The sequence below is a fragment of the Cydia pomonella genome, chromosome 3, assembly GCF_033807575.1.
Source record: "Cydia pomonella isolate Wapato2018A chromosome 3, ilCydPomo1, whole genome shotgun sequence".
In the NCBI taxonomy this organism is placed as follows: Eukaryota; Metazoa; Arthropoda; class Insecta; order Lepidoptera; family Tortricidae; genus Cydia; species Cydia pomonella.
The window spans coordinates 13396209-13421156 of record NC_084705.1 but is presented as its reverse complement, the minus strand read 5'-3'; the positions used below and the strand labels follow the sequence as shown (position 1 = coordinate 13421156).

The following is a 24948-nucleotide window of genomic DNA, read 5'->3' as shown; positions in this document are numbered from 1 at the left end:
ACATAAACACTATCGAGAACGTAGCTTACTTTCTATGCAGCTCCCTCGTACTCGCATATAAGTGCGAGCGAGATGTATAGAAAGCAAATTACGTTCTCGATAGCGTAGATATATGTCAGTTTTGACACTGTCAGTGATTCATGGTACTATATAATAGGTTTCATGATGTTTTTTTGGAGATAATTGGAAAACAAATTAGCTACGCAAAAACACCCTGTTAATGAGATAATTAAATGAGACGTCACTGAACAGATTCTAGAACCTCTTTTACCTAACTCTTAACTGGTGACAATGACATTTAAGACAAACAATTATTGACATGACAGAAAGTGTTAAATATCTTGTCAGTTAATTGCACATGATGATTATTATTAGATAGGTTAATTATTTTTTAAATCGGTAAATGAAAACAAAAAATGTGAAAAGTTGTCTCAATTTATATTTAGAATTAATTGTTTTAATGTAATGCTCTCTCTTAAAATATCGCTTACTTATTTGTTAGCACCTTATTTATCCAATATTATCTTACTCATTTTCGTAAATTTATTAAATTATTTTCTAGACTTAACATTACTTAAAATATAATTAGGTAGAAAACAATATTCTACTCGTTAATTACAAAAGGGCATGATAGCATGTCTGGATCGGGAGATAAATAAAAAAAGTAGGCTAAAACTATCTTTGCAATTAAAAGACAATAAAATTGCAAAAGCAATCTGCCATCTTGGGAAACGATGGAAGTGAGTACTGTGGCGTTTCCGGGAAGTCGAAACTTGATAATAGTTGTTAACACTTATAACATAGCGTTGCGTCGGAAACTATCGTAGATATGTTTTACGCAGATTAACTTTTAGGTTAATACTGTAATCCAAGGTTGGAAGCTGAACTGAGGGCCTCGTTGTACTCATAGTCATAAACTGAGGCTTTGTAAAATAAGTAGATACAAGATTATGAATTCAGAATAGATAGTAAGCTCAAAATGTGCTTAGAAATGTTAAAAGAGTTTCTGTTTTTACAATTTTTACCTATATTTCGGCTAATGTAAAGCATTCCTAAAACACGAGGTATGCCCATAATAAAAACAAATCATGATGGAACCTCCGTATGACCACTTCAGAGTAATTTTGTAGAAGTTTCAACTGTGAGCTTAATTTTTAGCTGTCTATTTAGGGCTTAGGGACTCTCCAAAGAAAATCAACAAAATGTGAGAGATGAGATAGTATATATGTATGTAAACAGTTTATTGTTCACGAGACAGGTGGAAATTATTATTAGTTCAAAACTTAATCTGATGATCTCGTAAATGGTCAAGTCTATTACTGTCTGACTGCACATATGTGCCAAAATATCCTCTGCGTTCATATTTAAGATTCCTGAACACCCGTTGCATCTTAAACCCATTAGCTTCTACTTCAGTTACGTCGTTTCATCCTATTAAATTGTAACCGAAACACTTTCCGCTTGACTATTGTACACTTAGCACGAAACTGTCCATTTAATTGAACAATCACTTGCTGTGTAATCCACTCGTTAGACATTTATTCAGTTCAATAGACATATTGAAGTGACCAAATGTTGCATTAGCTTTCACTTATGTAGGTATGTCGTAATTTGAGTTGGGAGGTGGATGTACAATTGGATAATTTCGCAATATTTGTCAATATTCATCTTTTAAGGGTAAAAGTGGCCTCTAATTTAATTATGAAAACAAATTATATAATGTAATTAAATGTTGCATATAGCGTTGTTGTAACTTGGACATTACATTCAATTAAACCAAACAATTGAAAACTGTGACGTATCAATGTTATTTCGAACATCAATCGTCCGAGATAGTATTTACGTTTAGTAGCAAATGTACACACTCGTACTAAACACTAATCAATATGTAAACAGGCCATACACAAGTGCATACGCTCGTAAGGGCCTTAGAAGATAAAAATAAATTATTGATTATCTCCGAAATTGAGATAATTAGCATACCGGTATCTTTGAGAAAATTACTTAATTTAAGCTCAGGAATGCACCCTTGAAATTAACGGAAATAAAAAAAACACGGTGTATATTTATAGACTTAATAGTTATATTATTATATACATGTATGTATATGTATTTTGTATTTTTTTTATTGTTGTTGAAATAGCACCGCCCTCAATCTCTCTGCTTTGCCTAAAGGCTGACTGGTAGAGAATTCCTTGTGCCATGAAGTCCGCCTCTTGCATTCTAAGATTTTGATTTTGTGCAATACATACATACATACATATAATCACGCCTATTTCCCGATGGGGTAGGCAGAGACCACGGATTTCCACTTGCTACGATCCTGACATACCTCTTTCGCTTCCTTCACTTAAAAAATAAAAGATAAATAAAGCAAATAAAATAAAGTATAAATTAATTAATTAATACATATTCAGGGTGTACGAAACATTTATAAAAAGCTACCTAACCTGTAAATTGGTTGTCCCGATTAACAATATTTAAAGAGATACCTACCCACATTGCTTGGGGTTTTTTACCCAATACCTATCGTAATATACCTACGAGTATCCTCTATTGAGCACATTGACAATTTGTGACTTATATGGAAACATGTTTTTTTTCTAAAACTTATAATTACTAAATAAGTTGTTTCTAATAATAGTAACCAAAACCAATTACTATAATTTCTAAGAAAAACGTCTGTGACTTGTTACATAGGTACAGACAGACATGAGGAAACTATAGTGTTAATTTTGGCTACGTAACCTTAAAATAACAAACCATGTTATTTTTCTTGAAAAATAAGACTCTCTCTATTTAGTTGTTTATGCCATCTATTGGAAGGTTCTATCACTAGCTTCTATAATTCAACGTAAATAACCGGATGAGTTCTTACCATGTTGTGCTCTTAACAGTTACTACGTGTTTTAATAGATGGCGCTATTTTTAAATTTATTTATTAGAGGAACCCTTAAGTTTTTTAACGGGGATAAAGAAAGAATGTTTGAATATAATAATAAAATAAATATGTATTTAGAAAAGAATATGGTTAATTATAAAGTATGTGTGTCAAGGTATAAAATATCGACACGGACGAAGCGCCAAATATATGTATTGTATACATATTTTTGTCAATTTGTCTTCACTCACACTCTTTATAACTAACCATATTCTCTTCTAAATACTGACTATACATACTCGATAACTAAGCCCTTCCTCTTCGTCGACGCCGTGAGTAAACAGTTAGATCAGGGGTTCCCAATCTTTTTCAACATGCGGCGCAGTTACAAATTTAGTATTTTGCAACGGCGCCCTTGTAAATTTAAAATCACGGTCGAAAAAGAGTGACACGACGCTATATTATTTATCGATGCGAGCGCCCAAATAGGTACCCGCGAATATTTGTGGTTTCGGATAATGATAGAACTCACGGCGCCCCTCTTTACTTTCTACGGCGCACCAGGGCGCCGCGGCGCACACTTTGGGAACCCCTGAGTTACATAGTAATACTACTAGGTGGCGCATTTTCCTTATGTAATTATAAAGCTTTAAGTATTTTGAAATTTTACATTTGTATGTTAGCTACATTTTCGTTTAATAATTTCACATTATCGTAACAACCTGCTCTTCACATTTTACTTTATCTATGCATATATTATTAATTTTAAACAGAATACATTGAAATAGTGACTTGCCGCTAGATGACACTTTTTAAAACCACACTAGCTAACGAAGTTTCTCTGTAGAATCATGTTGTCCACATGTTCGTCACTTGTGCGAAATGATAGTTTTGATATCATATAAGTATCGTTCTCAGATAGGGAGGTAACGAATGTATGAAGAAAATGAAAAAAGCCAAGAACAAAACATGCGATGACACTATTACGGCCTCATCCTTAGGCCACAAAACAATCTCAAAAGAACTTGGAGTATTCATTGATACCCATTTCAGAAGGTACGAGAAATCATTCTAAGCAATTGAATTCGCTGTAGCCTTTATATTAGGTATTGAACAAAATATGTTTCGCAGATCCCGTTCAATTTCTTTGCAACATTCCTCGTCCGAAGCACCTACAACACAAATAATAAATAACGATCTTAATCAAGACAATGACGATGCATCAATACAAAAGCGTCCATTAGTTTTTAAAACTTTGGAAATATTAAAACAAAAACAAGAAAATGTAATTGATTTAACTAAGGACTAACCGACAATAAACGTACATAATTAATTTCAAAAAATCATTGGTGTTGTCATTATAATATAATTTAGTTTAAACTTATTTGTATCTATGGAATTTTTATTAATATTTCAGTGATAAAAAATTGTGTCAGTGAAGGAAAATAATATTTTGATTGTCGGTTTGACTTGAGTTGCTTATTTAGTATTCGTTAGCTAAAGTTATTGCATAATATTGTTTTTACAAGATCAGGTACTTACATACAATTTGACGACTTGTCTGGCCTAGTGGGTAGTGTCCTAGTGACCCTGCCTATGAAGGTGATGGTCCCTGGTTCAAATCTTGGTAAGGGCATTTATTCGTGTTATGTGCACAGATATTTGTTCCTGAGTCATGAACTCATGACATGACCCATGGGTGTTTTTGTATGATTTTAAGTATTTGAGATATTTATATATTATATACAATGTGTCTCTACTCTCTGGATATTGACTGAGATTCCGAGTAGAGTTCCTTCTCAGGAAGGTTCTAATATGGTAAATTAATATTATTAATTAATTAATATTAATTTGATTAGATAAACATTAATATTTTTTTAAAGTTAAATTAAATCAAATAAATCATCAATAAATAGGAGCATACTGTAAAAGTCGTTCACAATGACGATAAGATTAAAGTGACACTAGTGACATGACATAGGTACTCTTTAATTAGCTTGTGTCTTTGAAACTTTGTATATAGGTTAGAAATACCCTAGTCGACACGTTCTATTCCATCCATCCAGTATCCAGAGGGTAGAGACACGTTGTATATCGTTGGCTAATTACCCACGACACAAGCTTATTGAGCTAACTGTGGGACGTAGTAAATTTGTGTAATAATATCCTATAATATTTAATTATTTAGTTAAACGTGTTTTGTTTGCCACATAAATTACATAATTTGAAATATATTTCCTGAGCTAACGAAAATAATTTCATTACAATATATGCAATCTGTAATTTTCCTATACACATTAATACAGAACCAGTTTCTTTCCTTATTATTATTATTGTAAATAACTTATTTACCCAGAACCCCCGTAGAGGTAAATCTCAATTTCTGCGAATCATTGAATAAATTGCGTCTTAATCTCACCCCTTGACGTTGATTGATCTGCACCTTAACTAGCTCTTGTATATAATCACATCCCACGTGGAATCCCACGTACCTAGGTATATCCTCTGATTTGATATTGTCAGACAATCCTGTTTATCCCTTAGGTACAGTAGGTGCAGCCTATCTTGTCTTATGGCGTCCATGGCGGATTTCTGGATAGGTGATAGTTTTGGAAAGTAAGTTATGCAGTCGGTCCGGGATGATTCTTATGAACTTTTATTTTATTTACCCCACATTTTCCCTTTGAAATGTAAATGGCAAATGAATGAAATGTAATGAATAGATATTTAATATAGACACATTCTATAACTGGATTAGTAAAATGCAAGTTTGTTTGCTTTAGCTCATATAATGAAATCGAGTGACAAAGTGCTTTGGTCTCGGACCGTCTAGAACGCAAAATTACTAGTGTAATATTTTGCCTATATCCCTTTTAGTCTACATCGCAAACGGTCTAGAACACAAAATGACCACTTATAGGTAGGTTAGGTTAGTTAGTTATCTTTTAATGGCCGAAGGCTAAACCGCACAGAAATAGGAGCCCCGCGGTAGCGGGGCTCCGTCGACATCACTAACGTAAAGGTAAATCGACGATACGTAGATAAATAAAGGTCTAAATAATTGTAGTCATTTTGTGTTCTAGACCGTTTGCGATGTAGACTAAAAGGGATATAGGCAAAATATTACACTAGTTATTTAGTGTTCTAGACAGTCCGAGACCAACCCGACAAAGTTGATGTGGTTAGAGGCAAGAATTTTATATTCAGCAAGCTTCTGCCCACGACTACACCCGTGAAGTATTCGTTAATCTCTATTCATCTCATTTGCATCCCTAATAGCACATCCTTAGAGGATAACCTTCATGAATCATGATAAAAAGTATTACAGGCTATTTAAAAGATAACGCACTTACAACCTCTCTGGTGTTGCAGGTGTCCATGGGTGGCGGTAATCGCTTACCATCAGGTGATCCGTCTGCTCGTTTGCCTCCTCTATCATAAAAAATTGTTTAGTCATTTTTGCGTGAAGGAGAAATTTTCGTATATCCAAACATAACATTTTCATATGTATAATATTAACAGGTTTCTTATATCGAGCATAATGCAGTTGATACAAGATTACATTCGGCATCAATTGAAATCAATTTCGTATTAGCTGCACATAGAAGTCTTAACTTAATACATTACATTTCAACATGAATTTCATCCGTCGTCATTGACACATAGTTATCCAACTACGTAAGGGGTAGAAGCCGTGCTATTCCAAAATTTACCTAATTAGCGACCGTTAAAACTCCAATTACACGACCGACTGATGTACGGGCAAATTGCTTTCGGCACTAATCTGCAGATTTAAATGTTTAAAACTTGAAGGATGGCAATTTATTAAATAGAAGTTGGTTTTAAAATTAATTTAATGGGAAGGGACATGGATAGTGCTTACACACATTGTATATAAATGTATAATTGATATTATGAATTATGATATCGATTTAATTGCACTTGTTCATACTCGTACCATCTTAATCTTATGAAACGCTTTTTGTTATTACAATTATTATGTATTTTCTTTTTTGAGTCATATGAAAGAAGATATGCAGACTCTTACCTGCAGGCAAACTGTAATGTAAATACAGTTTTGCAGGGATCTGTTTAAATTTATGCTCTGTATGGTTTGCTAATAATTCTAATAATTAATAAATAAACAAAATAAAGGTTAGCCGCCATTGTGTTTGGCCCTCACTCTTGGCTGGTTTGTCTCTTCTTAAAACTATTTTTAAAATATTCTCCGAATAAAGAAAAATGGTTCCGTTGTAGGACTATCCAGAGGTGATTTAATATGTAACTATGTACAAATGTTTTACCTACTAATGTGTTTCGGTATTGCGTTCTCGTGTAAACAAACACTTTGCAGTCATCGCTGAAAGCAATGCCGTGTCGTGTAGAGTGCAGAAACAATTAAATTTTCGCTTTCTTTTCTCGGTGGTAATACTTTTCATGGGCCGAGTGTACACTGCTATTGACAAAACTTATTTTTTTTTTTTTAATTTATAAGTTAAAATAAGGACACGTTGATTAGCTGCATAAGGTACATTAATATGACAGACAGTTTAGAAAAGCTATATGTTTGTGTATAAATGGTACCTAATAATTATAATTCTAACAAAATAGCATAATAATAATAATAAATTCATTTATTTCGACCAATTTAGGATCATATTACATTTAAATTATTTTTAATATAATAATTTAAATGTAATATGATCCTAAATTGGTCGAAATAAATGAATTTATTATTATACGTAAGATTAAAGTTTAACTTAAACTAAATTAAATTAATTTAAGTCATATATACTCATATTTTAACTTAGTCTAGAGAGGCTTGGACACCAGTACGTGAATGATATGACAGTGATTCAGGCACTGGCAGTCAAACCTCTCCGCAAACACCCTCAAGATGCCGTTGGAACTAGCCCGCACTCTGCGCACCAGGAATGTGCAGCGTTTCCTCATTGTAGTGTAGATACAGTCTGTCCTGGCCTCCGCGAACATCCCCGACGCACTACAAAACCGAGGTAATCCCATCAGCACCCTGAAAGCGTTGTTATACTGTATACGAAGAGCGTTGTACTGTTTTTGCGTATAGCACGCCCACAGACTAGAAGTGTAAAAGGTTGTACAGAATGCTCTAAAAAGAATCTTTTTCACCTTTAGAGCAACTAACAAATCTGCGGGCCCCCATATTCGCTCTAACACACAACGCTCTCCGTTCCCTTTCAATGCCAGCATCGTCTTTCAAGTCAGACGTTACTACATGCCCAAGGTATTTGAATTGGTTCACCCTATTCAGTGGAGTTCCGTTTAACTTAATAGGTAGTACTGGTGGCAGTTATTTCCCTCTAACTTGAAAGACCATGCATTCACTCTTCTTGACATTATACGTCAATGACTGAGTGCATATTTCTCACATGTATTTAAGCTTCGCCAGACCACAAGGTGCGGCACTCAGCAGCACCATATCGTCTGCATAGCTAATATTATTCTGACAAGTATCGCCAATGTGGCATCCAATAGTAGTACTGCTAAGCTCCTCTAAAAGCTCATTGACATACAGGTTGAAGAGCTTGGGCGAGGTCACTCCTCCCTGTCTCACCCCACACTCCAACCTGTATGGCTCCGAATAAGTGCTCGACCATCGTACTACATTCCTCTGGTTAAGGTACCAGTATTTAAATATTCTACGCAGCTCAACCGGCATTTTCGTATTCTTTAACTTCCGCCAGAGGACATCGTAGTTGACGAGGTCAAACGCCTTCGTATGTGGAGAAAGCATGCATAAATATACGTGCCTCTCTCTGTGTAGTGCTTGACAGTTTCCTTAAGACACAATATGGCGGTTTCCGTAGATAGTCCAGGCCGGAAGGCGAATTGATTTTGATGTATATCGAGGTATTTGTCCAATTGTGTACTAAGCAAACTACCACTTTAGCTACCACTTTCGCTAGCGAGATCGGTCTGTAATTGGTTTTATCACTTACATCACCACCCTTATCCTTGACAATTGGTACTACCACAGTCCTCATCATTGCCTCAGGTAAGTACGCGTGACTAATGCAGAGGTTGTACAACAGAGCGAGCACCCTCGCCAAGTGAGGGCCAGCATACCTCAGGTGTTCAATACTGAGGCCATCGGGACCAGGAGATTATCCACATGCCATATATTTTAATACCGCGGTAACATCTTTCGCTGTAAATCTAAGTTTGATCTCCTGGTCACTCAACTCCTCCTCCAGTAATGAACACTTCAACCTTAAGGGTGAAGCCACAGGATAAAGGATAAATATAATAATAATACGAATAGTAATTTAACCATCCTCAATTAGCCATTAGTATTTGTACTTGTAAGATTTGGGAATACCTCCGTACACCAATCATCATACAGTTAGTTATTTGTTTTAAAACCCCTCGTCCTAATTTTGATACCAGAGCAAGCGCAAGATTCAAAAATTGAACCACAAGCATAGCGAGTGTTTCGAAAAGTGGAATCTTGAACGTTGCGAAGGCGTTGTCGGTTAAACAAACTTTGCTACCGAGCAAATCACAACATTTAGCGATGAAAATATTTACTGTAAAACATTAAAAAAACTTTTTTTTTTATTTATCATTCAAAATCATCACTTAAAGAATTCAATCCACCAGCCAACATGAGAAAACAACTCAAAAACCTGCATCGAATAGTTTTGCCACTCTTGTTGATAATTTTTTTATTATAATGTTTTTATCTAAACTTTAACATTTTAACTATTATGGAATACAGTATTTTGTTTCTTTCATGTAAAAATACGGCAGTGTGACGTTACCTTTACTCAAGCAGCGTAATGTTTCACTAGCACTGACCCCTGCCCTGCCTGACGTACACTTCACTTTTGAATGTTACAGTTTACACACGGCCCAAATGATTGCATTTGTGATAGTTGACTTGTTACTTGTAAGTTTTTTTTTGTTGGTTATGATACTTATGATGTTGGTTAAGTGTACAGTTTGAAATGGTATTAAAACTTGTTTTGCATTTTTTTTTAAGTCTTTTTAATCCGTTCTAACGTATAGAAATTTAAGTGAAATATGTCGTTTCAAAGTTATTAGTATTAATGAATTGTTGTTATGGTTGTTACAACAGGATGTGCTTTTGTCGAACAAACTTTTTGAGAGTAAACTAAATTATAGTTGTACGATGTCAAGTATTCAAATAGGTACTTTATTGCGATTTGGTTTTTTTTAGGTCAGTTCTATATTGGCAAGTGACGATGCGTATTTTGCTAACGGATGGATACCCGTTCCCAGGTCATTTGTGTTCAACCAAATGAGTAAAAGTTATACTGGAACAAGAGACTGGAAACCATTTCAAGGCATTGATCATAGTAACATCGATTATGTCAAGGAAGATGCCATCCAAATAATAGCTCCAGAGCAAGAACGAACATTGCCGAATGAGAAAATCGTTAATGCATGGCCACCATCCGCAGTAGCTGCTGCAATACCTACACCAAGTGACAATTTAAGCCAAAGAGGTAAGCGTTGTATTACGAGTGTGTTGTAAAATACGAAGCAGTTATAATGTTAAGAAAATATGTATAATTAATTTATTTTCAGCTACGACAGAATTAAATAAAAACGAAAACCAAATACTGCTGAAATCAAAACCGAGCGATGAATTTAATAAAAGGTCGGTAAAAAGTAACATAAATCGAAGGGCATCAAAGTTAATTTGGGATGCCAGCTCGACCAAGAATTTGATTTTGAATGCTCCGACTACGCCACAACCAGTTATCAAAAGAGCGGAGACGGAAAATTCAATAAATTACAGAAATGTAACTAGTGACAATTACGAAGTAACGGAACCGTCAAATGTGCAGGAATTGGAACTAGAAGCGTATGACGTACGTAATGAATATACAAATAAGTTCGTTCATCTTCTTTCAAAATATAGTATCAAAAATGTTGACAGGTTGAACAATTATGCGAAATCTGTGCTGCGTCAAAAGAAAATGCTATATCCATCATCTAACGTATCTCCGGTATCTTTGATACCAGTCCGCTACAATAGTTTGAATCATCTCCCAGTGGATCCATTGCTAGCAGTTTTGCTTTCAAATTATGGATTCTACCTGCATGGATTTTATGGGTTGCAAAATAACTACAAGAATTTGTATGGATATTCCGCTTCTAATAATATCCATAATAATAAACCCTTTGGTTCATATAAGATTTACTCTGATACTGATTCTTCAAATTGAGTGTTCGTTTAGCTGTGTTGTGATTTATTGTAATTTATGTCCAGGGATATGTATATATTTTTGTACATACCTGTACCCCTAGTGTAAATTTAGTCGATAGCGAAACGTGACGTACGCGTTTGCGTTAAGTCTCATTTTGTATGGGTTTTTGAACAGCGCGCCAAGCGGGACGTTTTGGAAAGTCAAAAATATCATACAAAATGACACTTAACGCAAACGTGTACGTCACGTTTCGCTGTCGAAAATATTTACACTAGGGGTACTGATTAGATAAAATTATGTAGCATAATGTTAGTTAATAATGTTTATTTTGGAAGGCTAAAAGCACTTTATATTCTTAGGTATTTTTCGCTTTATATTCGCACCAATATAAGGTACAATATCATTTTGATAATGCATCGCCGAATTTCGTTTTTTAGACTTCTGTTTGTGCTGTTGATGACCGAAATAAATAAAGTAAAACCTTGTCCAATTTTCATAATATCCCGGCCGTACCCTGTCCAACCTAATATCTCTTAAAAAAGGGGAAAAAAGTTGTTAATTTTTAAGCCAACGAGCTGAGCTGGCCCTAGTGGCTTTAGGATTTGGAGAGAATCCAAGTGGCCTAACCCGACAGTTTCACGGGCTCTCTGAAAAGTGGCCTTTGTTGGCAACTCTTTTACTTTTAGTTTTTTGGCCATAATTATTAAACCCAGCTTCTTTAGTTGGCAGCGTAAACCGGAGATTGCTCTAATTTCCTTATTTACAAGTTTGATTAATTTAAACGGCCGTAAATACTAGCTCTAAATGTAAAAACTAATAGTTTTTTTTTCAGTCAGTAACTAAGCGCTGTCTCTCCAACAAACCGCATAAGCAGTTTGGAGAGTAACTTTAAAATTGATTATGTATATGTGCCTTTGAAAAATTTAAGAGCCCAGCTATTGTCGGTGGATAGTAATTATTATATTAATTAAATCTGAGAGAACATTTTGCCAGTCTAGGTCAACCTCGTCATCAGTACTATAGTCTGTTCTTTAACTTTCGGAAAAGATTGTTTGTAATTTTATATCTGAAAATGTAGCTGGAGGCGTTCTTCTGATTGAAATAACAGGTTATGAATTTGATCTGGATTTAAATATTTTTTAGAATCAGGAGTTACATTGCGGGAATTCGTGTTATTTAAAATGAAAATATAGCTTTGCTAATCCATGAAAATAATAACGTGCCAATCAATCATTGCTAATCCGTTATATTTACCTACATACTTGCATGCAATTAATGTTACCATCCTTCTACCGCTAAAATAAATAACAAACCACAACAAACCACTACCAAACCACCTAAAAACTTATAACAAACCACCAAAAGTACAAAAACTCGACACGTGTCTTGCCTCTCTACTTACGAGGCATCAAAGCAAGCCACGTCCATCAGCCAAGCCATTGCTCTTCCAAGAGTACCTACCTATTACACGGTAAACTCGAATTACGTAGTCGAGCCCTATGTAATGGACGCTCTTAATAAATTGTAAAATTTGTCTAGATTCAAATTTCATAGCACCCCACCATAAGCAGTATGGGATGGATGAAAATAATAATTAAAATTCGTATCGAATCGCAATTAGATTGCAATTTAATTAAGTCAAGCAGAATGATAACCAAGCAGATGCCTGGTTTATTCATGTGCACATCCCAACACGCTCAATAAACTGCTGATAAAACTCCACCACACTCGCCCCGTTTACTTTTAGTCGTGCCCAAGCCATGACCGACATATTTTTATTTTTTATTTGGTATTTAGGGTTCAACTTTAAACTGTTTGTTTAAATTTTATCAAACACGCTCGAAAATGATACGAGCATATTGTTTACAAATCGACCAAGTGCCAAATTTATATCTTTACATATTTAAGAAGTTAAAACACGGCTGACAATAATAAGAAGAGAGAATATAAGTAGTCCGCTACGTTAACTTGATAATTCCCATAATGCACATAGTCATACAAAATCGCAAAACCTATGGAGAGTACACTCGTACATACAGCCAACAAACTCCCTCCTCAAGCGTAACAATTTTCTAACATCATTTATTTTTGGTCTTAGGCTAGGTCATTTATAATATGAATATAAAAGTAAAATATAAAAACACTTACAAAACAATACAAAATACATATAAACACATTATAAAAAACCTAACCTAGGGTGCCGCCAGCAGCGGGGCAGGGCCCAAGCTACCGGTGGTCAGGGCCGCAGAGAGAGGAACCGGCGGACTATCCGCGCCGTGTCCAAGATCACCGCCTTCTGCATCTGACCCTTAATCCAACCACCTAGCGAGAGTCTCTCAAGGTGTTGGTCGAGACTCTTCGCTATGAGACCATTCGTTGAAACGACTATCGGGACAATGATCGTCGAATCAACATCCCACATGGCGGTTATCTCGTGAGCCAAGTCTAGGTACTTACTGGACTTGTCCTTCTCGTCTTTCACGAGATTCTCATCATGGGGGATGGTGATGTCGACGAGCACGGCCCGGCGTTGCGATCGATCTATTATCACGATGTCAGGCTTATTGGCTACAATAGTCCTGTCAGTAATAATAGATCGATCCCAATCATTTATTTATTATTAGGGATAGAAGGAAAGAACTTAAAAATTTAAAACGCGTTTACTCGCTCGGCTTCGCACGCTGCTAACCTAAGGGCATCAGCACACGGCATGTAAGCGTAAGAGACGCGTAAGCGCGTTGAACGAGAACCCTACGAGCACGTACAAGTTCAAATAAGTTCCTGCACGAAGCGTCGTCGTAGTTAAGCGTATGAGATTTCTCTCGTCATGACGACAGGCGTAAAAAACAAAACTTCTGTCATGATCAAACAATAATAAATCTTCATGTGACGAGAGAGTATGATCGTCGATACATTCGCCGAAAACATCTGACACCAGTAACGCCATGATTTTTTAACTAATAGGATTTCACTCATAACACTGCCGCGCCGCCGCTGGCCGCGTACCCAACGTGAATATCGTTCGTGCTCCGTGGCGAACGAAACGCAACTGTTACAGTCGCACTAATATGGAAGAGTGATAGAAATAGCTACGATACGCTACGGAGCGTGAACGATTGTAACGTTGGCTACGCGGCCGGCTCGTACTCGTAACGTTTTTACGATACCCTTACGCGACGCCTGAGCCGACGCTCCTAACTCGCTTTGCTCGTCGTTGCACCTATCTTTCGACGCTAGGAGTTTACCGTGAAAACTAGTTTTTTAACTAGTTAAAACACCTTTGCACTGGTCATGTTGAATAATTAGTGAAAAGTAGTTTTCACCAAGGGACTTTGCGAAAACTATTTTTGACTGGAAAATCCCAGCTAACACTAATTTTCACCGAGGCCTTATGGAAAACGGGTTTTCACCAAGACGATACGGAAAGCTAGTGTTAACTAGGGAAAACGCGTTTTCACTAAAAACGGGTCTTTACGGTAGGTAACAGTGAGAAAATGAACCATTTAGTAAATGGAAGGTTATGCATTAGATTCATACCTGTAGCTTTTTTTTTTCATATTCCGCCAAGTTGTATGTTCAAACCTACAAATCGATTCTATAAGTTTATATGTCAAATCTTGCTACCAGATGAGTTATGTTATGGTTGACAACGGCCTCCTTTTATTCTAAGAACGTGCTAAAGTCTATCTACCTACCAGCTGCTGTGATCGAAAAACTATTCATATTGGTAAATTTTTGTTGTTCATTGCCACACTATTTATTAAGAACATATAAGTTCGAAATCAACATTCGTGTACATACATAATTAGTAATTATAAAATGTTCATTGCGCCAGTTTTTAGTGATATTTGCCGACCTATTATTATAGGCGAATCCTGCCAGTCCGACTCCTCAAGGAATCCTATCAAACCGCTCTGCTGCATTCCAGCACCACGTGAGAGGCTGTTTCTTCTATCTCCATGCACCCTCGGAATAGGCGACTGTCTGTATAACACCTGATATACTCGTTGATTAAAAAGATATTTGTCAATGACCTGTCATGACACTGGTTTCCACGATTAGCAACTAAGTAACGAATATATATAATATCAAATAATATCTAATTATTTTAGATGAAGGTAAGCTAAGCAATAGAAATTATATAATAGCATGAAATAGTAAATATCGTTAACGCTTTGAAAATTCTTAATTTAGCGAGCCAGAATTTTATATCGCTGATTTTGTAACTTAGGACAAACATAGCAAACTTATTTCTTCCTCTTCGGTGAAAACTTGAGATTTCTTTCTTTTATGGCTCTGGAAGTTGCGCTGTGGCCGACTTTAATGAGTTTGATGAATCGTTTATATGTGGTCGTTACGTTCGTTAGCTGAAAAACTCTAGGACAAAGAACTTTTACTAAAGGTTGATATTGAATAAATTTAATTGAGCTAAAATTTGATTCCCTCATTTTTTAATGAAGTAGAATTTTGGTTTGAAAATGTAATTATATAGAAACAAGTATGCTGAATTGCAAATAGTGTAGTGTCTTCTTATTTGAAGTCAATAAATAATAACAATGTTACTTTGATTTTCATCAATCAACACTTAAAATTCTAAAAGATCCAGGTAATCCAAGGTACTCTTCATTACATTTATTATTTCTCCTTAGGTTTTCATCAGTACATGCATGTCTCATTTCCATCATGTGCAATATATGACTTTCTGAAGAAAGCTCTTCAATATTTTCATCTGAAAATCAAAGTTGTATCTTTTATATATGCATGTTTTAAGTATAATAAATTATTTTTGTAAATAGTAAACTAATGGTTAATATAAATACTACCGAAGAGTTCCAACATAGATTTCTGCTCCCCCCCTAAGTATTTTGGTAGCAAGCATTTAGGGAAAACTTCATGTAATGATTCTGGCGATTTTACAACATTGATCCTTTGAGCAATTTTAGCACTAATAAACTGCTTCACAATTTTTACAAGTGCATCAATTGTTTTAGAAGAAGATATTAGGTATATACCCTTTATTCTTATTCCGTAGCCGTCCTGAAATGAACAAGTTACTTGTTTATGTGAAATACACTTTTATTGCTGACTGTACTTCTCCTTATTTGCATGTCTATCAAGTAATTTTTGAGACCCTTCTAATGAACCTTAACGTCGATGTATTTGTCTGTTTACATCGAGAACTTATTTTAACCAAAGGAATCTACCTTTCGACTGCATCATCAGATCTGCTCCATTTTAAGTATGAACGAGGGTGCTAAGTGTTAGGATCAGCAACACGCAAGTAACTCCTATGAAGTTGCGGCGGTACATAGGCTACGGAGACTGCTTACCATCAGACGGGCTGTATGCTTGTTTGTCACTGACGTAGTTTACATTGTTTTTGCATATTATCGCATTGTCATCGGAATTACGGATTCAGACACCGGGTAGTGGTTCTAATTTAAGTTACGAGATTTGAAGCATATACTTACACACACGCATATATATCATATACGCATTTACGCAGTGAAGCTAAATAAAAGTCAATCTAAAAATGCTTTGCAATTTTAATATCTGCCTTATAGATCGTAATGCTTATCGCATTCAATATAACAAAAACAAATTGGTTTATAAACTACAATAAAATACTTACAATAATTACTGTGAGGATATTACGGAAGTCACTCAACTTCAAATTAATCCTTTATATTAATGTCGTTGAGATCCACAACTAAGTAGTAACCTTGAGCATAATCATGCAGTTTTAAATATACAGTTAACTGCAATATAATGTCAATTGTAAAATATTATCAGTTTATGTGTTATTAATAAAATTAGATCGTCGATTTTCTTAAGCGTCTGGGCCCCCTCGTAAAGTTGCAGATATATATGTAATATAAACAGGAAATTAATCATCATTTGAAAGAACTCAAATTGTACATTCCAAAACATTTTCTTTTTCATAGTGAAAATCTACGAAATTTCCCAACGAAAAATTATGAAATTTTTACATATCCGTAATAGTTTTCATAAATATTATCACACCTATAAGTGTGAAAGGGAAAATATAATCACACCTCCATCCTGGTAACTTTTATAATTATTCAATTATACTTGAAATTCGTTTAAGATTACACTAAAACTACCTTTTATCAAATAAAATGAAAATTATTTAAATCGGTACACATTTGATACAGAATTATCCTTAAAAAACCAACATACATATAGGTCGTGCAAATTAGTTAGCTAATTGCTGATAGATGGCGCTGTACACAATTTTGCTTAGTACCCATACTTCTGGTGAAGTATTTCGTAATTAAAGTTAAGTATTAAGTAAATTTTGTCACTTTTAAATATATCCCATTGCGAATACTCATAAAATTCATACACATATAAGCGGCTGGAAACGCGAATGAGACTTCTAGAATCGCATGCTCTAAGGTGCCCGGCCATGGCGCTTTACCGTCGTAGTACTAAGCGTAGTATTAAACGAACATCTATAAACTTGGAAAAATATTAAAACAGCTAGAGCTAGATAGACTCCGAGTTTGCCACGTGGTTCGCGTATCCGGCAGACCGGAAAATACAGGTGCGCTAGTACGAGTACAGTGCCGCCATCCTCTTTTTGCTTATTGGGTCATGCCAGCTGATTTGATTGACGTTTGTTTTGACAAATAATTTGGAAGGTAACTGTTTTAGCATTTTAGAACTGGGTTTATTTTTTAGAAAACTTAAGTGACATTCAGATGACGACTGTAGGAGCATTAACTATTATTTTAGTGACGTCAGTCATATGACCTGGCTATGACTTACGATTTACATATTCACGTCGTAAAAAAACCTTGTTCAAATCAAATACGGAAAGGACTGTCTGTGTATGATTTTCCTTGATCCTGGATCTCTTATTAATAAATTCGCGTAATGACAGGGGAAATACGAATTTTTTAAGTTACTGGGGAACTTCTCCTGAATATTTATGTCCTTGGAATTAATATTTCCGCTTCGTGGAAGGAGAAATTTTTCTGCACGTAAAATTTTGCCGCGGCCGAGTGGATATGACGTCCGACTTTCAATGCGGAGGTCGCGGGTTCAAATCCTGGCTCGTACCAATGAGTTTTTCGAAACTTATGTATGAAATATCATTTGATATTTACGACTAGCTAAGTAAGCGCTGGTGGCCTAGCGGTAAGAGCGTGCGACTTGCAATCCGGAGGTCGCGGGTTCAAACCCCGGCTCGTACCAATGAGTTTTTCGGAACTTATGTACGAAATATCATTTGATATTTACCAGTCGTTTTTCGGTGAAGGAAAACATCGTGAGCAAACCGGACTAATCCCAACAAGGCCTAGTTTATCCTCTGGGTTGGAAGGTCTGATGGCAGTCGCTTTCGTAAAAACTAGTGCCTACGCCAAATCTTGGGATTAGTTGTCAAGCGGACCCCAGGCTCCCATGAGCCGTGGCAAATGCCGGGACAACGCGAGGAAGAAGAAGAAGAAGATTTACGACTAGCTTTTCTGTGAAGGAAAACATTGTGAGCAAACCTGCATACATCTGCGAAGAAATTCAAAGGTGTATGTGAAGTCCCCAATCCACATTGGGCTAGCGTGGGGACTATAGCCCGAGCCCTCTCGCGCATGAGAAGAGGCCTGTGCCCAGCAGTGGGACGTATATAGGCTGAATTATTATTATTAAAAAATTTGCCATGTAAAAGAAAAGTACCTTTTTTGCATGAAACTGAACGGATATTTTCACTTAAAAGTGTAGCATTTTTTTGCACTTTTCATATAGTTTGGGGTTACTCATAATTACGAGGAATATCGATTTAAAACGGAAAAAAGTGTCTCAATAAAATTACAGTTTTGTGACACATTTTCACATAATACATTTTGTATGGACCGTTACAAAACTTGACACCCAAAATCTGTATGAAAGACTAGTGAAAGTTTTTCTTCTTCCAATCAATAGTCTTACAGACTTGAAAAACTCTATCTCTCTATTCTGTGAATAGTCCTCGTGATTCTGAGTTGAAATAAACAAAACATTTATAGTTTTTCGTTTTTATAAACTCAAACGACGCTAATAAAAATGAAATAATAAGGACGTTCGAAAACTGTAGCCCTGGTATCAGAATCATAGAAAAAGACTCTCTACCTCCTAGGCGCACCTGTTTTCGACTACGCTATTCCAGAATTTATCAACAGAAATATTGATATCCAGCGAGGAAACGCGACCAGTGTTATGGGCTCATTACCAAATGGCAGCGGCGTAGCAGATATCTGTAGATATAATTTAGACCCCATAGGTTAACAAAGGTTTACTTTAGTTTTAGTTTCAATTTGTAAACGTGTGTATTACTGTGATTTATTTAATTGTATACTTTTCGTACACTTTTTTCTAAAAAAATCTCAAAAATTACAGTCCCTATTCGTTAAGAATGTACAGTAGAAATATTCGCCATTGCTTAGGTACCTATTTAACCTAGCAATACAATTCACTGAAACTTTATGCGAAGATTAAACTGAAAGTTTTTATAATAGAGAAAGTTGAACTAATTAGCCCGCCACTGTTTATTTTAATGCGTGTTGTAACTCTTTCCGATCACGCGTACTTCATTGGGATAAGATTACCCTGAAGTGCACACTGCTTATTCCGGTCTTCCAATGGCTTTTATGTCTGACGAGTTTAGTTATTCGGAGATTTTGTATGAAATTCATGAGGTAGGTACCCATCGGGATTAAGTTTTTTAACTACGGAGGGATGTCAGAAACTGATATACAGTTTTTTGCCAAAGTCTTTTATTAACTGCGCAACTGCGATGTAAACTTTAGACATCACTCTTGAATGCGTGCTTCTCTAAGATCATCCATTAAAGAACTACAAAAGAAAATTGAAAATTTAAGAATAATTTTATGATTAGTCTTTATTATGAAAATATAACTGGAGCTTATTGTAAATCTATTGCTGGCTGAGCCCACAATCAAAATCTTTATAAATAAATAATAATAATTCAGCCTATATACGTCCCACGGCTGGGCACAGGCCTCCTCTCATGTGCGAGAGGGCTCGGGCTATAGTCCCCACGCTAGACCAATGCGGATTGGGGACTTCACATACACCTATGAATTTCTTCGCAGATGTATGCAGGTGGTTTCCTCACGATGTTTTCTTTTACCGAAAAGCTGGTGGTAAATATCAAATAACATTTCGTACATAAGTTCCAAAAAACTCATTGGTACGAGCCAGGATTTGAACCCGCGACCTCCGGATTGAAAGTCGAACGTCATATCCACTTGGCCACCACCGCTTCTCAATACCGTTTAAAATAGTGACACGAAAAACTTTTGGGTCGAAATTGGAATAACGCTCGACGTACAATTTTCAAATTGTCACAATTAACGAACAAATGGCATGTATTTTCCTCAAAATAATTATAAAGAGTTATATTTTCATAAATAATATGCCTCTTTTTGTTATATAATCTCTAAGAAGTCTTTTCTGAGAAGTTTTAGTGTTGCCCTCGTACTAGACTTTATTATGTCTACATACTCGTATACTCGTAAAGCTATGTATTAGCTTTAGCTTAGTGCCGAAACTCTCAAACCTTATCGAATTACTTATTACGAGCGCGCGACACTCTGCAAAATGGATCTCATTTGCGAACTAGTAAATATTTCGGTCACAGCACTCTCGAAACAGTAAATAAAAATGTTCAATCAAAACCCCACATTTTGTATGGGATTTAGAAACAGCGCGCCAAGCGGGACGTTTTATGAACTCAAAATCCCATAGAAAATAAGACTTAACGCAAACGCGTACGTCACGTTACGCTATCAAATAAATACACTAGCAGCTCAGATTAGGTAACGTGTAATAGTACATTACGATACAAGTGCGAAAAATAGGAAATTCGAAACGAGTGGCGATAAATTAAAACACGACCGAAGGGAGTGTTTTAAATCGACACGAGTTGCGAATTACCTATTTGCACATGTATCGTACAACGTTTTACAGTACATATGGCCCTTTAAATGTTCGACACAGTAACGTAATAATATGCTAATTTTCGCACTAGTGCGGTAAAGTAGTACCATATGTACTGTAAATATATATACTTAGTACCTAAGTTATTATATAGAAGGTAGTTACATATAGTGTGTACATACCTGTGTACTGTATTAGTTAAATTTACCATTTAAAATGTCATGTTTAACACACAGCCAAATATCGTTTTAAATTTTCATTATAATCGTAATTTTTATCACCATCTTTTCTAACAGTTCAAGTCACGCAGGTATAAAACTAAGTAGTCACTGCATGATTTAGATTATATCACCGCCCGTCGCAATTTCATATTGCTCACATTGCTTTGACTCAAAATTATCCCTAATCATTTTCGAATTTTCATTTACATTGCTGTACTGTCTCAATTCTGTAGACTTATGCGAGACTAATTCCCGTCGCTTGGCCAATTAATTTGTTAATTAGCCGATCGCAGCGCCACCCACGGCGTAAGAGCATTATTAAGATTGCATTAGAGTGCCTCCGCTAAATGACAGTCGCATGGTCTCGTTTTGAAGAGAATAATGTCTGCTGATTTAATCAATCGTGATTTGAAGATGATATAAAATGATTTATTCATAAATTGAACTGGATGAAGATATTACAAAGATTGCTGCCTATGCAGTCCATTTTATTATCGTAAGCTCGGAAAATGGTTGCCGGAATCAGTCACGACTAATTTCCCAATCGCCATAATTATCATTAAGTATACATATAAAAAATCTACAACATGTCAATTTGATCTTGAGTTTTAGTCAGTGATGAAAAAAATACAAGCCTCTTAGGCGCCTTTAAAGAAATAAGCGGCAATGACGCAGAGTCGCGCGAAATACATTGCTTTACATACTCCCGCAATACTGTATAAATTATTTACTCGTAGTATACTCTCGATGCAATATGGTTGCGTTTATGCCACTGTTGCAGCTATTGCCACCTTTACGAATGATCTCTTTGACGACCTGTTTGGCCTAGTGGATAGTGACCCTGCATATGAAGCCGATGGTCCTGGGTTTTTTATGAGGTCACAGTTACTACCCCTACCATTTTTGCGCTTGTCATCTCATATATTTTTATTTAGGCACCATACTGAATCCATTGATGCCATATATCAACATATCCGAGAAGACTTATGACCAAATTCTAGAAGATTTTTGGATCAATGAACGATCCTAAATACTTATTATTTTACTAAACTTTGTGTACCTACCTTTCACAGTTATTAACTTTTTTTAAACTACGCCAAATACTTAAAGTTCCGTTTTCTTTCATTTTAGTCACATTTTATCCAACCCTTGGTCAGCAGATGAATCTCCAGCGTAAGGGGAATTATGTACGCTGACAATAGCCGTACTAAATAAATGACCGTATGTACGATAGACGTCAAAAATATATTATGTGCTCTTCTGCACCTTATTCCATTGTAACAAGACGATCAATGCGTGCATATCTTTTACGCCGTGCAGTGCTTCGCTGTAAACATAAGGATGTCGGGTGGCCAAAGTAAACGAAGTCGGTTTTGGGATCTGGATCGACTGACTTTGATAGTTAAGACTACGTAATTGGGGGTTGGATTGTGAGATTTCCTTAATGTTTTATAAGGACTGGAGACTGGGAAGGACTGTTATTTCGCAGTGTTATTTTCGTAAAGAATGATCTTTTTATTATTATTTCAATACGTAAAAAAATTATGAGGGTGGGGGAGGTTGTTGGGGATAAACATTAAGGCTTTCATTTATGTAATTACATTTAACTTCAAGGTAATCAAGGTCGGTATTTTTAATTATATGATAGTTGTATTTTATCCTAGCGAGGCGTAAGCCGGTGTAAAGGCATTTCCCACTTGTGGGCGATATGATTTGTCAACATCGTCATAACTTTGTATAAAGGGGACCACATACTTAGTTATCTCGATACACTCTCACATGTTGTATTACCAAAGCTAATCGATCGATCGCGTCATATTTGCTTTCTGCTTTCTTGAAAATAGCGGTAAATTTAGTTACGTCGATGTTGCCGGTTTGGTCGCTAAGTTACAATGCCTTGCCATGCCAGTAGAATACTGTGACTTTTACGTTCAGGCAAGCTAAATTCTTGAGCTCTTCTATGATTCCAGCCCAGTGGTAGTGTTGATGCGCCGCGGCCATGACTGCTCACTACTGGTTAGCTTGATGAACGCTTGGTCAGCGAGCGGAACAACATCCCTGGACATAATTCACAATAAACTAGCCTACGCCACGGCGTCGTCTGCCATAGGGCTATTAGCTGATCGTAAATCCATATTAAAAGTGCATTCGGTGCACTCGCTGATTTATAGTGCAGTGCACAGGGTGATTTAAGATAGACAAAATACGTGCGTTGGTACTTTTTGAAATGGAAATTTAATGTTTGGGCTAGTAATACTTCGAGTTTCAACAGGCTAATTTATATCTTTATCACTCATTTTGTATAAAATATTCCAATCAGTGATCTATATTCATTGTTCTTGAGTGTATTTGAATAATGTTCAGTATTGCCCACTGTTAATTATGCTAAATTTATTTCAGTATAAATACTGTATTGTGTTTACAAGCTGGAATATTAAATATGAGACAACGTATTTTCCAGCAGTGTTGGCCGAAACGTTAATGCAATTAAAAATTATTGGCAATTATAAATTGAGCCGTATACTGTAACCGTCCGTTACGGTTACGGTTCAATTTATAATGGTTAATTGCAATTAACGTTCGGCCAACACTGTTTTCCAGCTTCATTGCTAAGTTTGAACTAAGCATCGTAATTTCTCTTACGGAACCTTTTCCGTGCGAATAAAACTCGGATTTGTCCAGTGTTTTAACCTGGGTAGCAGACATGCCAGGTCGTGGCCGCCAGACCGGATAATGCCGATTAAGGCGTTTTTATCCGGCTTTGAGCAGTGTTTGTTAACCTATTACACTGGTTTGTACGTTTTTTCAGTCGTAATTGAATTTGATTTACCTGCGTTTTGATTGGATTGAAAGGGAGAGTCGTTGTTTTTATTTGCCAAATCTGATAGAGGTACGAACACTCGGGTTTCGAAAATAAACAAGATTATACAACAGCTCGTAAAGAAGCAAATCAATAAGAGTTATGGTGATATATTTTAAAAGATAGGTTCCGTCAAATTGTTGCCGTACCGTACCGTCACTTTGCTTTCACTCGTGAGAGTTGTTGGGATAATTCATAAGTTATGTCACACGTCATTGGAGAGGGAGGCGGTCAACTAAGTGTAACTTCGTAAAGTTTTGATTTACACACTACTTCTCTACTCGAGAAATTCGGACAACGCTACCAAGGGCGGATTTTATCTAGATTACTACATATAAGATATTTAAATAAACAGAATTCTGTATTGTGAATTGGCCAATCGAAATCCTAAAACTTCGCCCTCACTAAATTGGACATGTGGGTCAACGCGGGAAAGGAAATGAATCGAATTTCCGATGAAGGACACCCCAACGAATGACATTTATGTATGTATCCGCTGACCATGTACCCTAGAGGGATTCAGATCTATTTCTATTTAGCCAGTAAAATTATAGCTTTCTATATAATACTATATATTTACAAAGTTTAGCAGGGTCTCAGTTTGTTATATTATATGTGATGATGTTCTAGCACCAATGGTCACTGAGCTTAGCCGTGGTCGGATGGACAGACCAGCAGACAAGTAGACATAGCAAATCAATAAAGCTTTTCTAAAAAATATTTGACAAATAATACAAAACAAAATTAAGAACTATAAAGTTTCAAAATTTTACCTGGCCACGGATTTATTCCGTATTTACCTACTTTTTT

General features: G+C 35.9%; 2 protein-coding genes across 2 annotated transcripts; one reads left to right on the top strand and one right to left on the bottom strand.

Annotated features, from left to right (window-relative positions):
* Positions 1 to 8306: 8306 nt before the first annotated feature.
* Positions 8307 to 11182, top strand: LOC133516101 (uncharacterized). Its single transcript, XM_061848830.1, has 2 exons — positions 8307 to 10389; positions 10472 to 11182. Exons 1-2 carry the CDS (start codon positions 10182 to 10184, stop codon positions 11113 to 11115), a joined length of 852 nt encoding a protein of 283 aa, XP_061704814.1. The 5' UTR covers positions 8307 to 10181; the 3' UTR covers positions 11116 to 11182.
* A 3595-nt stretch (positions 11183 to 14777) lies between these two features.
* LOC133516632 (uncharacterized) lies at positions 14778 to 23279 on the bottom strand. Its single transcript, XM_061849649.1, has 3 exons — positions 23208 to 23279; positions 15921 to 16170; positions 14778 to 15826 (listed from the first exon to the last, which is right to left on the bottom strand). The coding sequence occupies exons 1-3, from the start codon at positions 23277 to 23279 to the stop codon at positions 15672 to 15674; spliced, it is 477 nt and encodes a 158-aa protein (XP_061705633.1). The 3' UTR covers positions 14778 to 15671.
* Positions 23280 to 24948: the final 1669 nt, after the last annotated feature.

Coding starts and splice junctions, on each gene's coding strand:
- LOC133516101 (XM_061848830.1), top strand. CDS start 10,182: ATGAGTAAAAGTTATACTGGAACAAGAGACTGGAAACCATTTCAAGGC. Junction 10,390..10,471: donor TGACAATTTAAGCCAAAGAG/GTAAGCGTTGTA, acceptor ATTTATTTTCAG/CTACGACAGAATTAAATAAA.
- LOC133516632 (XM_061849649.1), bottom strand. CDS start 23,279: ATGGCCGCGGCGCATCAACACTACCACTGGGCTGGAATCATAGAAGAG. Junction 16,171..23,207: donor AGAATTTAGCTTGCCTGAAC/GTAAAAGTCACA, acceptor CAGCAATAAAAG/TGTATTTCACATAAACAAGT. Junction 15,827..15,920: donor ATCTATGTTGGAACTCTTCG/GTAGTATTTATA, acceptor TTTGATTTTCAG/ATGAAAATATTGAAGAGCTT.